General features: G+C 38.9%; 1 protein-coding gene and 1 long non-coding RNA gene across 5 annotated transcripts in view; both read left to right on the top strand.

The window, feature by feature from the left end:
• Positions 1-1378: 1378 nt before the first annotated feature.
• The window catches only part of WDFY2 (WD repeat and FYVE domain containing 2), a 197553-nt gene continuing 183317 nt past the window's right edge, over positions 1379-15614 (top strand). For 2 of the 4 annotated variants that reach the window (XM_056794819.1, XM_056794818.1), the window contains exon 1: positions 2181-2320. Coding sequence is in view for 2 of the 4 variants with exons in the window: in XM_007495394.3 (XP_007495456.1) it covers positions 2184-2320 (137 nt within the window). In the remaining 2 variants the exon portion in view is untranslated. Of the gene's footprint in view, positions 2321-15614 lie in introns of all 4 variants that reach the window. The other 2 variants (XM_007495394.3, XM_001368461.4) reach the window with 2 other exon arrangements.
• The window catches only part of LOC103092202 (uncharacterized), a 28235-nt gene continuing 27828 nt past the window's right edge, over positions 15208-15614 (top strand). Inside the window, exon 1 of the long non-coding RNA XR_468232.3 lies at positions 15208-15614. This exon is cut by the window's right edge and continues 26205 nt beyond it. This is a non-coding gene — a long non-coding RNA (uncharacterized LOC103092202).

Raw genomic sequence — 15614 nt, 5'->3', positions numbered from 1 at the left:
CAGATTAAATAATCTTTTATGAGCTTGTCTGGGAACCTAATTACCATCTAAACCATTAGTTAGATGGCCCAAATCAACAATTCCAAGCAATGGCAGGTGATTTACAACTTTCAGCACACAAATCTTCTGATCATTATATATAATGAATATTGTAGTAGATATTATATAGTTAATGTTAAAATTGTAATAAACAGCAGGTTGAGTTTAGGGAATGAGCCACTGAACTTCTCAAACAACATACCCTAGTTAAGCGATATCTGAAGGATGTATACTGAGGCCAATTGGGAAAATTTCATGAGGGGTGGTGGGCACACTTCATTCATTTTAGACATCCAACCAAATCCAGTTTTGCTCTTTAATTCCTTTATCTGAAACATTATTTCCTTTACCACCCAACCTTTCCAGAACCTTCAGATCTTTGACATTCTAATTAATCGCAAAAACTGCGGTAAAAGAGTACTATTTGCATTTACATAATGGCCTCTCCCAGCAGGGAGTTCCCGGAGCTTTCCTCTTCTCTCCCCATATCTAGGTATAACCTACTTAAAAGGATCAAGGTGAGGAAATAACAAGAATGGCTCACATTTCCTGGCGCTTTACAGAATGAAATACTTTTGTCCGAGGAGATACCAATTCTTAAAGTTCTATGTAAATATTAGCGGCTTCTGCTGATCTTTAGGTTCTATAGGGAACCTCCGGCTTGCTTCCAGGACGTTAGGAACGGATTCAAGAGCTACCGAACATTTCCATTTTCTAACCAAGGTATCCTGAGTACATTCGAATGCCGAACTATCATTAAACGTGGGCAGAAACTGTGGACACGATTGTGAAAATTTCAAGAGATGAATGGGCGGACACACTATTCATCTTAACACATTCCACCAACCCCAATTTAGTTATTCGCTCTCTAATCGGTAACATTACCTCCCTCCTCCACACCTCACCTTTCCCGCACCTTCTATTCCTCTGCGTTCTAATTAATCATTTAATTAGGTACATGAGCGTCCTTGGCCCAGCTCTTAGGATGGAAGCTGAAAGGCCGGATGCAAGCTGGGGGAGCAGAAGCTGTACTACTAAAACTGGGGCAGTGAACCCAGAAACGCCAATCTGCAGGGGGTACCATCCCCACTGCCCTACCCACTCAGTCCCTAGGAGGTAAACTAGAACTCTTTATTTCCCAGTCGGGCCTCTAGGTCAGCTTCTCCGCTGAGAATTTTGGCCCATCCAGCGTCAGGGAACCAGGACTCGGGAGACAGCAGCCGCAGGGATAGTCAGCAAAGCAGCAAGATACACAGCCAAGCGTTACCCCACACCTCACTGCTAAAACTACAGGTCCCAAAATGCAAGGCGGTCCACGCCCCCTCTCCGCTAGTCTAGACTCGCCGAAGCCCGGAGCAGTCTACGGATACTCTCGTGATTGCGCCAGTTGGTCTAGCTAGGTCCAGATTCTTAGGGCGCCGATAGTTTCCGGCCCTCTCGGGTCCTCTCAGTACTAGACAAGGAGGAGTGGGCGGCGCAACAGGCAGGCAAGTCTCTCGCCTGGGGTTGGGAATACGCGTGTTCTTTTCACTGGAGGATGAGGAGGGTGGAGCTTAGAGGTTCCACTTAGAGACGAGGGAGTGAAAGGGAGGTGAGGTGGGAGGAGAAAGAGTGTACATGCGCACTAGGGAAGTCGAGATGCGAAAAGCTTCGGTGCTGCCATGCTTGAGCTGTAAGGAAGCCTCACAAAAGACGCCTGCGCACGAGCCTTTGATTCCCCACCTAGTTTGGACCCTGTCCCATTTCCCGGAAGTGATGTTAATCATGCGTAATCCAGCTGCCTATGCTCCTCCCCTCGGACTCTGGGCCCTGCCCCTGAGGGATGGCCCAGCCCCTTTCCCCTCCTCCCTCCTCCCCCTCCCTTCTCTTGCTCTCGGCTCCGTCCCCTCCCCTCCCTAGGGCCGTATTAGTGCCTCGGATCGCCGCTTTTTCTGTCGCTCCTGGGCCTGCAAGTGCCACTTAGTTATCCCGGAGGCGCAGGCGGGATATGATCTGTGCTTACTACTGTCCCTGTCCCGCCGGTCAGCTGTCCCGTCGCAACCCCGAACCAGCATCCGCGGGGCTGTGCGTTCTTGCGTGTGCCAGTGCCCTGCCCGGGCCCCGTGGTTGAGACTGCGGTGCCCCCCGACCCGCCCCCTCCTCCCATGGCGGCAGAGATCCAGCCGAAAGCGCTGACCCGCAAGCCGATCTTGCTGCAGCGGGTAGAGGGGTCCCAGGACGTGGTGAACATGGCAGTGATTGTGCCCAAAGAGGAGGGAGTCATCAGCGTCTCAGAGGACAGGTACGGGACCCCGTGGGGATGCCCCGAGCGGGACGGTGAGGACGGGGCCAGTGATTCTTTTCCTCTGGTGCACCTCCTCCTCGGTGCTTTTGTTCTTCGCCTTCTACTTTCTTCACTTTCTTCCGGGTGGTCTCTCTAGTCCTCACTGGAGCGTTCATCCCAGCGCCCTAGGTAGCCGCTACCGAGCGAGTGCTGCGCGCCGCCTCCTTGGACTGCCTGTCTCTTGGACGCGCAAACCCGACCGGCCGCGGGAGCCTTGGGCACTCCCCCCAGAATGTCAGCCTCCCCGCCCCTGGGTGTCCCCGGGATGTTCCTACAGCTGACGGAGGGATGGGGACGGGGCAGAGGACCTACTCGGGCCTCGCTCTAGGGAGTGTCCGCACCTGAGCTGGTCCGCCTTACTGATGCTCTCTTTTTGGCACGGCGCGGCAGGTGCCCAAAAAACGCACAGAGCTGCTCATTGGATACTTGTGGTTGCAACGTTTTCTGCCGGAATCTGAGAAAGCAAATCTCTCTCTCCATCGTTCTTAGTAAAATTTGAAGCTGCATTCAGTCAACTGCGTTTAATTTACTGCATTCAGTAAGCATTACAAATGTAAACCACTAACTTTACGTTATAGTGTGGTGGTTTCTTCACTTTTCTGCCCCCATCCCTTTTTGCTTTCAAGGGGGAAGTGCCTAGAATAGACAAGGAACCAAAAACCAACCCGTAAATAGCTTTAGAGTTCCTTCCCTGTTGCTGGCTTTTTTGTTTAATTGCATACTGCTTGATTTGCAAAAGTGGAGTCTCTGTGCAGACAATGGCATGTCACATAAGCAGAAACAGCTGACTGTACTAATTTCTGAAAGAATGCTGTTTGGATATAAGTGATAGGGTCATCATTACAGGAACTAATCAGATATACCAATGGATATTTGAGTAGTTAATATAAAACTACTGGACAGTTAAAATATATAAAATATAAGGATATTATGTACTCACTGTAAAATATGTAGTCAGGTTTTATTAATGAGTAGGAAGCATGCCTAGGCAGATCGATTTCACTGTATTTGATTCCTGGTAGGAAGTGCTGGGCGAGGGCTAAGCTAAGTCATTGTATGTTTAGTATCTCTACCCTCAGACATCACTCAGTGTGCTCTGTCCCCTTTACAAATGCTGGTTGGCCCCAAGATTAATCATTGGTTGGGTTCTTCTTCAGATGTACTGTTAGCATATTGGATGATATTTTCCTATCTCTATATTACCTGATCCAAAAGAAACCGGATCCATTTTCTCTGCAGTTTGATGGGAGAAAATGTAAACATACACTTCTGTCCTGGCAAGCCTTCTGGAATGAAATTCATTGCTGTAATTTAATATGTGGTTGTGGTAATCTTCCAAATTTGGTGAAGAAACTCTGGGTGTTGAAAAGGTAAAATTCCATTATAAAAATGCCATAGGGTTCCAAATTGTTTTATGATGGTAAAATCTTGTTCTAAGTAAATATATTGGGAATGGGACTTTTTTTCAGTTTGTGGATACCTGGATAGGAAAAAGTAACTGATCTCAGCTTCTATTTAATACAAAATTAAAATAGATTCAGTAGGGGAAATGAGACAATAACAAACCTTTTGCATCATTTCTTTTTCCTAAGTTCTCAATCTTTATAAATGTCTATTTTGTCTAGGTGATTCAGGTTAGGTGGGGTTTCATAGATTGTTGGATTTTAGTGCTATAAGGGACTCTAGAGATAATTTAATTCAAGAGGTATTATCCTGATGTCAAACAAGCATTTATTAAGTTCTTATTATTTATCAGGCACTTTGCTAATCTGAGATACAAAAAGGCAAAAAAGTACACAGTCTAATTGGGGAGATAATATTCAAGCAACTATGTATAAATAAGGTGGATAAAATAAATTATAGATAATCCGAGAGGGAAGGCAGTAATATTAAGCAAGAAAAGGAAAGTCATCTTGCTAAGGTAGGATTTTGCAGGAGGCTTGAAGAAAGGAAACCTAGAAGGTAGTGTTTGGAGTCAGAATTTAGAGTAAAATAGCCAGTTAGAATTTTTACTCTGCTACCCTTCTGACTTTGGGAAAGTAACAGTTTCTTTTAGGCTTCTTGCCTCTGTAAAGTTAAAGAATTGAACTGGATGACTTCTAAAAGGCCTTTGAGTACTCTCAGCTTTTTGTTTTGGACTGGATCTTTGTAGTAATTCACTCCTCTCATTCCCCCCATCCCACTGTGAGGAAACTCCTATTGACAAACTAACTTGTCCAGAGTAAACTAACCAGTATTGTCTGGGGCCAGAATTTCTGATTCCAAAGTTTGTTATTCAGTCATTTCAGCCCTGTCCCTCTCATTGTGGTCCCTTTTTTCTTGGCAAAGATACTGAAATGGTTTGCTATTTCCTTCAGCTGAAGAGTTGAGGCAGACAGGGTTAAGAGACTTGCCCTGGGTCACACAATTAATTTTATGAGACCTACCTTGACTTAAAGCTCCATACTATATCTACTTTGCCGTCTAGTTGCTCCACTAAAGCTAGTTCCTCTCTAACTTCCCCCTTCCTCATTCCATTCAATAAACATTTATTAAGTACCTACTATGTGCCCTTGAGCTCTGTGCTAACTAAGCCTTGGGGATCCAAATAAGAAAAAGAAAGACAATACTTCCCCCCACATGGAATTTATAATCCCTTCATGGGGAAGACTACACACAAGAGGAAACTAGAGGACTGTAGGAAGGTGATACTATTCAAAGGGTGCAAACCAAGTTGAGGTGCTGCTGAAGAATGGAAAGTTACAGGGAGAATTGAGCAGATCAGAGCACTCCATAAAGGAAGTCTTTTGGAACAGTTTACTCCTTACCTTCTAGCTTTCCAATCTGAGGAGAGAGGCCCCTGAGTAGTTGAAGGTATTTAGTGTCAAGGACTGAGGTAATCAAACTGGTACTGATTATTCTCATTCTCACTCCCCCTTACTCCTTTCTACAGAGGGAAGTCTTCACATGCCTGGATTGACACTCCACTAGCTCACCCATGGATTTTAGAAACCTTGGTTACATTGGTTTATGATAATGGAGTTTTTTTCTGTGATTGGATTAGACTAGAAATTTGCTTCTGCTCTTTTGATCCCTAAAATCCTCTGAGGTCACAAACTTTCTTTTCAGGGGAAGAAGGAGTTGGGCTAATCATCTCTAAGATCCCCTGACCCTAGAGCCTTCACCAGTTGTCTTGACTTTGTAAAATTTAAAATTGGGGAAACTGAGGCAGGTAGAAATTAGTTTCCCTCTGCAAGGAGTATTATATTTTTAGAGGTTTATTGAAGATTAAAATATAAAGAAAATACAAGTAAGAAAGGCACGTGCTAGGTGGGCTGAGAGGCCCAATTCAATTTCACTCACATCATGAGGGACGTCTGCTTGACAGCTGAAACAGGAAGGGAAGAGCCCCCGCCTATGGCGGAGACCCTTTATATCATAATTTGCTCTCGGCCCAGGTGAGAATTCAGTGAGATTACAAAGCATTCTGGGGAAGTGGAGCAAGGACTTCTGGGGATTGAAGTCCTGGATTCAAGTCTCCATTTTTACATACCTCCATTTGATCCTCTGGGAAGAAGGACTTCCCCAAAGGATCATAAAAACATAATCAATTTAAAGATTACAATAATTTGAGGATAAGAGGAAAAAACAAAACCAAACCAATAATTGCTGGATGCATCGACAAAAAGCCAGTTAGGGGGCAGTCCCCTTTGGCATGAAAGTATACATACAAATAAATGTTCAATCAACTATACCCAAAGTTCAATTTGGATTTCTTTTTTTGCACAGCTTGTGATCTGGAGGCATCTTCATGGTGTCTTCTCCAACAGTTCAGTTTCTGGATTCAGGGAAGTAGCATCTTTCTTTACCTAAAATTCTTCTAAAAAGGAATTTAAACTTTGCAATTTAAATAATGATATTTTTTACATTCCCCTGTTAAGAGGGTGATTGAAAAATACAGGAATACTTAGGGATCCATGGCTGAGGTATAAGGTATATGAATCAATTGGCAAGAGAAATTAAAAAGATATCAGAAAAATCCAAAAGAAAAAAGAAAATACTGGATGAAAATATAGACTATCAAAATCTTATGTGTAAAAATTCTAAGTAAAGGAAAAATAAATCTATAACAGGTCCTTGAATCAGGGCCCAATCAAAATGATCTAAGCAATGATGCATTTACCCAGTCAGTAGCCAGGACTACAGAAAGGTACCACACTATGTTTTGGGGATACTCATGTCTGTGAGTATTTTCAGAGTGAGTGTGGACACAAGGAAAGCCTATGTCTAACAATGTTAAACACAGTAACCTCCAGTCTTCACACTAGGTTCAAAACCTTTGCATTGGCCTAAAGTGCATCAGTCCATCCTGGATTGGGTTTTCTTTGGCTCTGTGCAATGTTTCTTTTGTGTATATCTTGTCCTGGAATCAGACAGAATCATTAAGCAAAGTCCCATAATTTTTTAAATAATTAGTGGCATCATTTTTATAGTCTCTAGCTTTTTGGGCATGCATTGACAAATGTATTTTAAACTTATATTACTGCAAAATCAAAAAGTTAAAGAAAATCTTAATGCTGGTGACATGTGCTTCAAATATAAAAAGGAGAGAGAAAATAAAAAAACTAAAAAAGTATATTGCACATGCAAGAAAAATATAATAATAAAAGAGTTTTTAAAAAATTCAAAAATGTAGCTTATAATCATTGACATGCTGTGTCAGCTAAGACAATATAGAATGCAAGGCTTTCTCACCAAAAATGAGATCCATTTCCTCTTCATATCTGGCCATGATCCACTGTAAGTATGAGCAAATGAATTGAACAAGGTAACATTTTTCATTTTTAAAGAACAGTATTACAAATATGTAGTTATCAATATCCCCAAAATTCTCAATAGCCCAATTAATTACAATAGCTGTATGGCATTTTAAAAGCCTATGAATTGATGGATATTTGTCACAAGTTTTTACAAACATAGCAATCTTTTAACCTTGGTAATAAACATATTTCTAAACAAAGTAAAACTGATTTTGGGTTTAGAACATAATTCTATATATCATTCTGGTGGAAGTAAAGTAGTGAGCTAAAGAGTATAAATGAGGGATGCTCCTTTTTTGGAGGCTTTTTAGGGGTACAAATGCCCTGAGATTAACTTCCCTAATTTCCATTCACATATTTAGAAATGTGGGAAGGTTGGGGGTTATAAAATATATTTCACTTCAGCTACTAGAATGGGCCTTACCTCGTGGTAGGGGCAGGCAAAAATGACCAGAGATTGTAAAAAACGAATCCCAAAAATCATGTTTAAAAAACCCTTAAAATCAATTTGAGATATTTAGCACATTAAATTTTCCAAAGGTTGTTATAGCAATTGTAACCAATTCTGAAGAAGTCCATCTATCCTCTATTTGACAATTTACAAAGGCAAAAATAGAAAGGCTGTTTTTTCATATATGGGCTTAATTACAACGATAATTGTTTAATATAGGGGAAAAGCAACAGAATTTAACAGTTAAACTCAGTACATTAAAATGATTCAGTGTAATAGAATAATATTGAATGCAGTAATATATGAATTTAAAATCACAAAGTTAAACCTTAAACAAAGCAAACAGTAAAATTTAATAGAATACAGAGATTTTTAATAAACCATTGGAGTCTGAAATGCCTTAAAATATAGCCTCTAGTCTCTTTAAAGTTCCTTGGCTTTTTATCCATTTAGATGTCTATTATCAGAAGGCAGAAAATTGGTAAGGGTTAGGCAATGGGGGTTAAGGGACCCATCCAGGGCCCCACAGCTGGGAAGTATCTGAGGTCAAATTTGAACCCAAGACCTCCTGTCTCTAGGCCTGGCTCTCAGTTCGCTGAGCACCCAGCTGCCTCTCCAAAGTTAAAGTTGTACGGAGCTGAATTTTCTTTCTGGCACGCAAGTGAAATCAATGAAATTACTAGAACAGTCAAAAGGTATCCTTTTAAATAGCCCATTGCTTTTAAGTTCCTGTTTGGAAAAGTCTGTTTCTTCTCCTCTCCCTTTTCTCTCTCCCCTCTTCCTCCACCAATACCCCTGTTTTTTACCAGCTAGTAGAAATGAGTCCTGCTCCAAGGCTACAGTTTTGCTGAGGCTGGCGGGCGGGTCACCACGTGATAGAGATCTGGGTTGAATCAGGTAGGCCAGGTGAGCGAAAGACCAGGCGCAGCAGCCTCCAGAGAAACAGGCAGGCAGAACGAAGCATCCGGGAACCAGGTGAGCGGCAAACAGCAAACAGGTCTGGAGCGAGGGCTGCAGGCAGGAAAGTATGCAGGCAGGGAGAAGCGGCTGAGCTGGTGGGAGGGAAGGGCTCAAGATAGTCCGAAGCGGATGGCTGCTGGCGGGAGCTGATCAAGATGGTTTTCTAAAAAAGCATCTTGGAGAAATGTGGCTTAAAAAAAAATTTCTAGGCAGTAGTTAAAGGCTGAACTAAAGATCAGTAAAGAAAAGAATCAGAAGATTGAGATATTTCGGTTTCCCGAAGTGGTTACGCCAAACTGTAAAGGTTAAAATTTTGGGAAACTGAAGCAGGTAGAAATTAGTTTCTCTCTGCAAGGAGTATTATATTTTTAGAGGTTTATTGAAGATTAAAATATAAAGAAAATACAAGTAAGAAAGGCACGTGCTAGGTGGGCTGAGAGGCCCAATTCAATTTCACTCACATCATGAAGGAAGTCTGCTTGCCAGCGGAGACAGGAAGGGAAGAGCCCCCGCCTATGGCGGAGACCCTTTATATCATAATTTGCTCTCGGCCCAGGTGAGAATTCAGTGAGATTACAAAGCATTCTGGGGAAGTGGAGCAAGGACTTCTAGGGATTGAAGTCCTGGATTTAAGTCTCCATTTTTACAACTTTTATCTTGCCACTGGACTTAAAAGACTCCAAAAGAATGAGGCTAATGATTTTGTGCAAGGGCTTCACTTAAGTCAAATTTATTATGGAGTCAGAAGACTTGATATCATTTTGAATACAAAGTACAACCAACCATTCAGAATAGTGATGAGATTTCAAGTGATCATCTTGTCCTGGGGGAAGGCATGATAACTCTGGAATTGAGAATTACTTAGAGAGTCATTTGCCTCATTTTGCCTTTTCCAAATTTTTATATAGAAAAAATTAAACCTGGAGAGCCTGTGATGTAGCCAAGATTATCTAGCTAGTTGATGGCAGAGCTGGAACTCAATTCAATTTTGCTACCTCCCAATCCAATGCTCTTTCTTTCCTTTTTTTTTTCTCTCTGTGTGTGTGTGTGTGTGTGTGTGTGTGTGTGTGAGAGAGAGAGAGAGAGAGAGAGAGAGAGAGAGAGAGAGAGAGAGATGTTACCTTCCATCTTAGACTCAATACTATTTAGTTTCTTTTTCCCTTTCTGAAATGCAAGATGTACATTCATTAATTTAATTATAGGGAGTAATTAAGGGGTTAGAGAAAGTTGTACAAAATTCTTCTGTGTACAGAATTACTTTAAATAGAACTGTTACTGTTTGATTCTTTAGGTTGCTGAAACATATGGAGACTTTTTTTTTTTGGTAATGCTTTTATTGTAATAGGATTTATCTGTTTTTTAAAAATCTAGTTCTATTGCTAGAATAATAATTGAGGCAACTAACTGGGTCAATGGAGTCAGGAAGAACTTGAGTCTAGCCTCAGACACTTAATACTTGTGTGACCTTGGGAAAGTTACTTACACCTCTGTGTGCCTTAAAATCCTCTGTAAAATGAGGATAAGCACCAACTCCCAGGGTTATTATAAAGATCAATTGAAATAACATTTGTAAAGCATTGAGCACATTACCTTGCACATAGGTGCTTTATAAATTCTGTTATTATTAATAGTTAATATATAATACTTTAAGGTTTTCAGAGTATTTTACAAATACCTCAACAACAAAACTGAAAAGGATGCTATTATTCCCAGATGTTGAAATAGGAGGGAGGAAAAGGAATTTAGCAATTAGAGGTGAAGTGACTTGTCCAAGGTCATACAACTTAGAAGTGTGTGAGGCTTGATTTGAATCCAGTCCCTCCTGTCTTCAACTCCAGTGTGCTTTTCCACTGGAACACCTAGTTTGCCTATAATTAAAGATATGAGGGAATTATTTGTATCAAGACTGTCAGGATTGTAACTTTTGGGCTCTGTTGGACTTTGAACTAATGATGTACCCTCTTTGGCCTTATTTTACTCATATATAGAATGAGAAGAGGGTTTAACTAGATAATTTTTAAGGTTTATTTCGATTCTAAAATTCTGTCTCTATTCAGATTTTTTTTTGGTGGAGGAGAAAGCAGATGTAATTTCATTGGTAGAGACATTTCCTCCCTGGTTTATAACTTAAAAGTTTTGATTACCTGAAAGTTTAAGTGACTTCCTTGTATCTACACAGATAATTAGTTACTAATAATAATCAATTGACTAATTTTCTATTAATAATGTCCAACATTTTGTAAACACAGATTTTCTTGACTTTGAGGCTAGTTCTATATCCAGCAAACAGTTTTCCTTTACGAAATTACATTGCCTCTTCTCTTAGTCTGCATTAGTTACACAGCCAGGTCTCAATTAGGGGGAATAAAGAATCCTATGAAGTAGTCCCATGGATTTGAATACACACTGTTTAAAGTTATAATTATGTAACAGAGTATTATATTTGACCACTTCTTAGGATTCATTCCCCTTAATTGGATCCTACCTGTGGCAATAATTTGGGCATTTTGGATCCCTCAATTGAATAGCATTTATTGTGTTTGCTTTATAAAGAATCATATCAACTGTTTCTTTTGATTGTAGGGAAAATTTTCCCTATAATTTATGATTTCTTTACCTCTTACTGAAAAGTCTCGGGAGAATATCCAAATATCCAGAAGATAGTAGAGAAATTGTAAGTATTCAAGATAATTTTTGAATATTTAAAATTTTGTAATGACTTAAAATGCATAATGTGTCATTTATATTCCAAAGTTCAACAAGTGGCATACCCAATATGTGTGAAAAGGTCAATAAGCAATATGTCTCTCGTTTCACCAACATGACAAATAAAGAAATATATGTTATATGATAATATATGTATGATCAAATATTATCTGCCTTCTTAGGGAGGAGGGAGAGGAATTGGAGGGAGAAAAAAAGAATGAGAGATTTTTGAACATAGTTAATATGAGAATTTGTTTAGTTGAGATAAGCATATTATTTATTATATATTTATAACAAATCATGTATTAGATTATTGTTGTTATATGTTATGCTATATGTTAAAAAATGCTTTAAAAATCTCTAAAAATGAGAAAAGGTTTCTAAGTAAATTGTAACTACGATTAGTTTTAAATCTTCAAAAAATGAATGTACTACTAAAAAATGTTTAAATCCATATCCTTATCCTTTATCCAGAAACTGTGGCAACTGGTTTATGCCAGAAATCTGCCTGGAAACATCTGTATGTCTTTTAAAGCCAGAAAACATTTTTGATAGAAAAAAATAATTGGTATAACTGATCAAAGTATATTAAATTGAAGACTTTTAGCTTAACCTGAAGTAGCCCAAATGAAACTTTCAGAGAATCACCAAGTCATCAACTTCAATTATGTAATGAAACTAGATACTGTCCAGTAGTACCCACAAGAAATTAAATCTGCCCAATCAGGATATGAAGATCCGGATATTGCACCACTTTGGAAAGTGCATGCTAGTACTGACTTTTCTGGAGTTGTTGATATTTATCTAGTCAAAACCACTGAGATTTCATTTTTCTCTTCTCTTCCTGCCTCATAATTTTTGTCTTCTTCCAGAAACTTCTTTTAGTTAAGGTCTAATCATACAGTTTTTTAAGAGCTGGAAAAGAGTCTTGAGCTCATTTAGAACAATAGCTAACTGTTTAAATCAAACACATGAAAAGAAACTACAATTTTTTGTGTCTATATCTTCTGGGGTAACTATCATACCTTGCACTTTGTTTTTAATACCAGAGAGATTTTGTTTCTTTCCAGATGGCACTAAATGATCCTGATCTATAATTTAGATAAACTAATAACATTTAGAAATCAATAATTAATTGTGATTTGAGATCACTATTTGAGATCACTGTAATAATGATTAATAATAATATTTTAAGATTCCTATTTTCTTTAGCTCATGATTAGTTGATTGGTAGGGTATTGCAAAAAAAGTATCTTTATTGTGAAAGACTTTAATAAATTAAGAGAGTAAATTAAAATTAAGACCTTGTCTGTTTGGTACTTATCAGGAAGGACAATGTCTTCCCATCATTCTTTATCCTTTATTTAGGATAGAAGTTCTCAACCATTTTTATTATTAACGTATGGACTCTTTCTCAGAATATTGCTTTTAAATGAATAAAATACACATCAATCACAAAGGAAGCTAATTATGTTAAAATATGTTTAAAATTTTTTTTGCTAAAGTTTATGGATCCCAGGTTAAAAATCCTAGATTTGGGATATAGTTATCTACTGAATTCCTTAGTGGTTCTGACTTCTCTCTCTTTTTTTAAATTAAAAAAAAATTTTTTTCCCGTGGTTATATGATTTGTGTTTTCTCTTTCTCTTCTTCCCTCCTCCCAGGGTTGACAAGCAATCTACTGGGTTATACATGTATTATCACTCAAAATCTATTTCCATATTATTCATTTTTGTAATAATTTTTAAAACTGAAACCCCAAATCATATACCCATATAAACTGATCATCATATGTTTTCTTCTGCATTTCTATTCTAACTGTTCTTTCTCTAGATGTGGGTAGCATTATTTTTCATAAATCCCTTAGAATTGACCTAGATCATTGTATTGCTGTTAGTAGTAAAGTCTATTACATTTGTGTGAGACAGAATTGAGTGTGCTAGTCTCAGGATGAGATGAAGGCTAGTTTGTTACCTTTTGTTGATTGAGTACTCTGGGACAAGTTTGGGATGGAGACTGATGGAGGACAGAAAGGGCAGTGAACAGCTCGGTTGTTCCCCTTTCCTCACCTGAATTGAGTTAAAAGTACAGGTCTGGAGGGGGGTGGTGCTGACAGAGGAATGGGGAGGAACTTTGTATATATTGCCTGTTTGCTGTCTAGTCATTCAGCACTTCTTAGCCCATTATTGAAGTGCTCTCTTTAATGAAAGAAATAAACAACTGCCTCTTTTTACTCCTACCTTCTGATTCCAGGTTTTTATTTGAGCGAGTCATCATTTTTTATCTCACACACATTTGATCGTCCCACAATGTTACAGTTACTGTGTATGTACAGTGTTCTCCTGGTTCTGCTTACTGGTCTTTTCAGTTCTTTAAGAAATCATGCAGTTCTTCAATCCGTATAGCACACTGTAGTATTCCATCACCATCAGATACCACAATTTGTTTAGCTATTCCCTAATTGAGCCAATCCCCTCATTTTCCAATTTTTTGCCACCACAAAAAGCACAGCTATAAATATTTTTGTACAAATAGGTTCAAGTGGTTCTGACTTTTAAAAAAGACAGACTTTAGTCCACACCGTTACCAACTCCCCAAATCCTGTTATGCAGGGAAATATATTTGTGAGAATTCAAAGACAAGCTTTCTACTGTATTGACCTCACCTTTTAGAGTACACCTGTTAGAGTAATTGAAATCAAGTAGCTATTTTGGTTTGTTGCAAGGATATTTATTTACTCCAGGCTAAGCTTACAGAGGTATTTGTATGGGAGCAAAACATCTAGTTGAACTGGACTTCCTACATTCTTAAATTTGGTTTCTTTTGGGATCATCCCTTTAGATTGTACACCATAAATTTGGGTAGGGAGAAGATGAGAGATTCTCACAGGTCTGAAATGACCCTACATAGTTGGGGCTCCTCCCTTTGGCTCTCCTTGTAGCTTTTCAGCCTGCGAATGTCCACTCTAGATTGAATAGTCCCCAGAATTGATCCATTTTGACTGGAATCCTCTAACTGGATTTTTGTGGGATTGGGGTAGGGCTGTGGCCAGTGAGAGCCCAACCCTATTTGAGTAGGTCCTTACTTAGGCCTTTGGGATGGCTCAGGCTAAATAAATGTTTGACTTTATAAAAGCTTTTGGCTCCTGTGATGCATTCATTGGTTAAGGAGAGCATTCATGAATTCTCCTGCTTGTAAGTTGTTTGCCAGTTATCTTGATCAACTGTGTGCCTGGCCTAAAGCACTTTTCTTTTTATCTGAACAGATCTACTAATAATGAATAGGTATTTGTTAATTATATATTTTAATAATTAGCTAGTGAACCTGTGATCTCCACACCACCCCTCACCCCCCCCCCCCCAACTAAAGATCAGAGAATCAACTTAAAAGCAGTTATTTAAAAAACAAAACTCTTGACTCTTTGGTAAATCTTAAAACAAACAAAATCCAGGCTTGACCAGGAAAGCAAGTTCATAGGGAGCTAAGATGAGTTACCTTATCCTCATGAAGAAAATAGAGGCTGCTGTCTCTAGGCTTAGAATAGAAAGAATGGCACTCACTTTTGACTAGATAGTTTAAGAGCTTTTATCAGTGTTCACTGCAAGTACTATTTTTTTTTTTAATTCTTGTCTTCTGCTTTAGAATTGTTACTAAGTATCTGTCCCAAGGCAGAAGAGCAGTAGGCGTTTGGGGTTAAATGACTTACCAGGGTCACACAACTAAGAAGTATCTGGAATCACATTTGAACCCAGGACTTTCTATCTCTAGATCTGCTCCCTATCCACTGAGCCACTTAGCTGATCCTACCATAGGTTTTCTTTCTTTCTTTCTTTCTTTCTTTCTTTCTTTCTTTCTTTCTTTCTTTCTTTCTTTCTTTCTTTCTTTCTTTCTTTCTTTCTTTCTTTCTTTCTTTCTTTCTTTCTTTCTTTCTTTCTTTCTTTCTTTCTTTCTTTCTTTCTTTCTTTCTTTCTTTCTTTCTTTCTTTCTTTCTTTCTTTCTTTCTTTCTTTCTTTCTTTCTCTCTCTTTCTTTCTCTCTTTCTCTCTTTCTTTCTCTCTTTCTTTCTTTCTTTCTCTCTTTCTTTCTCTCTTTCTTTCTCTCTCTCTTTCTTTCTCTTTCTCTCTCTCTTTCTTTCCTTCTTATCTTCTTTCCTTTCCTTTCTTTCTTTCTCTTAAAATTTTTTTTTCCTTTTTTAAAAATGTAGAATATTTTTCCATGGTTACATGATTCATAACCCTCCCCTCCTTTCCCCCCTCCCAGGGCTAACAAGCAGTTCCATTGGGTTATACATGTATCATTGTTCAAAATCTATTTCCATAGGTACTTTTCAAGCAGTA

The sequence above is a fragment of the Monodelphis domestica genome, chromosome 4, assembly GCF_027887165.1.
Source record: "Monodelphis domestica isolate mMonDom1 chromosome 4, mMonDom1.pri, whole genome shotgun sequence".
Lineage (NCBI taxonomy): Eukaryota > Metazoa > Chordata > Mammalia > Didelphimorphia > Didelphidae > Monodelphis > Monodelphis domestica.
This window is presented reverse-complemented; position numbering and strand designations above follow the sequence as displayed.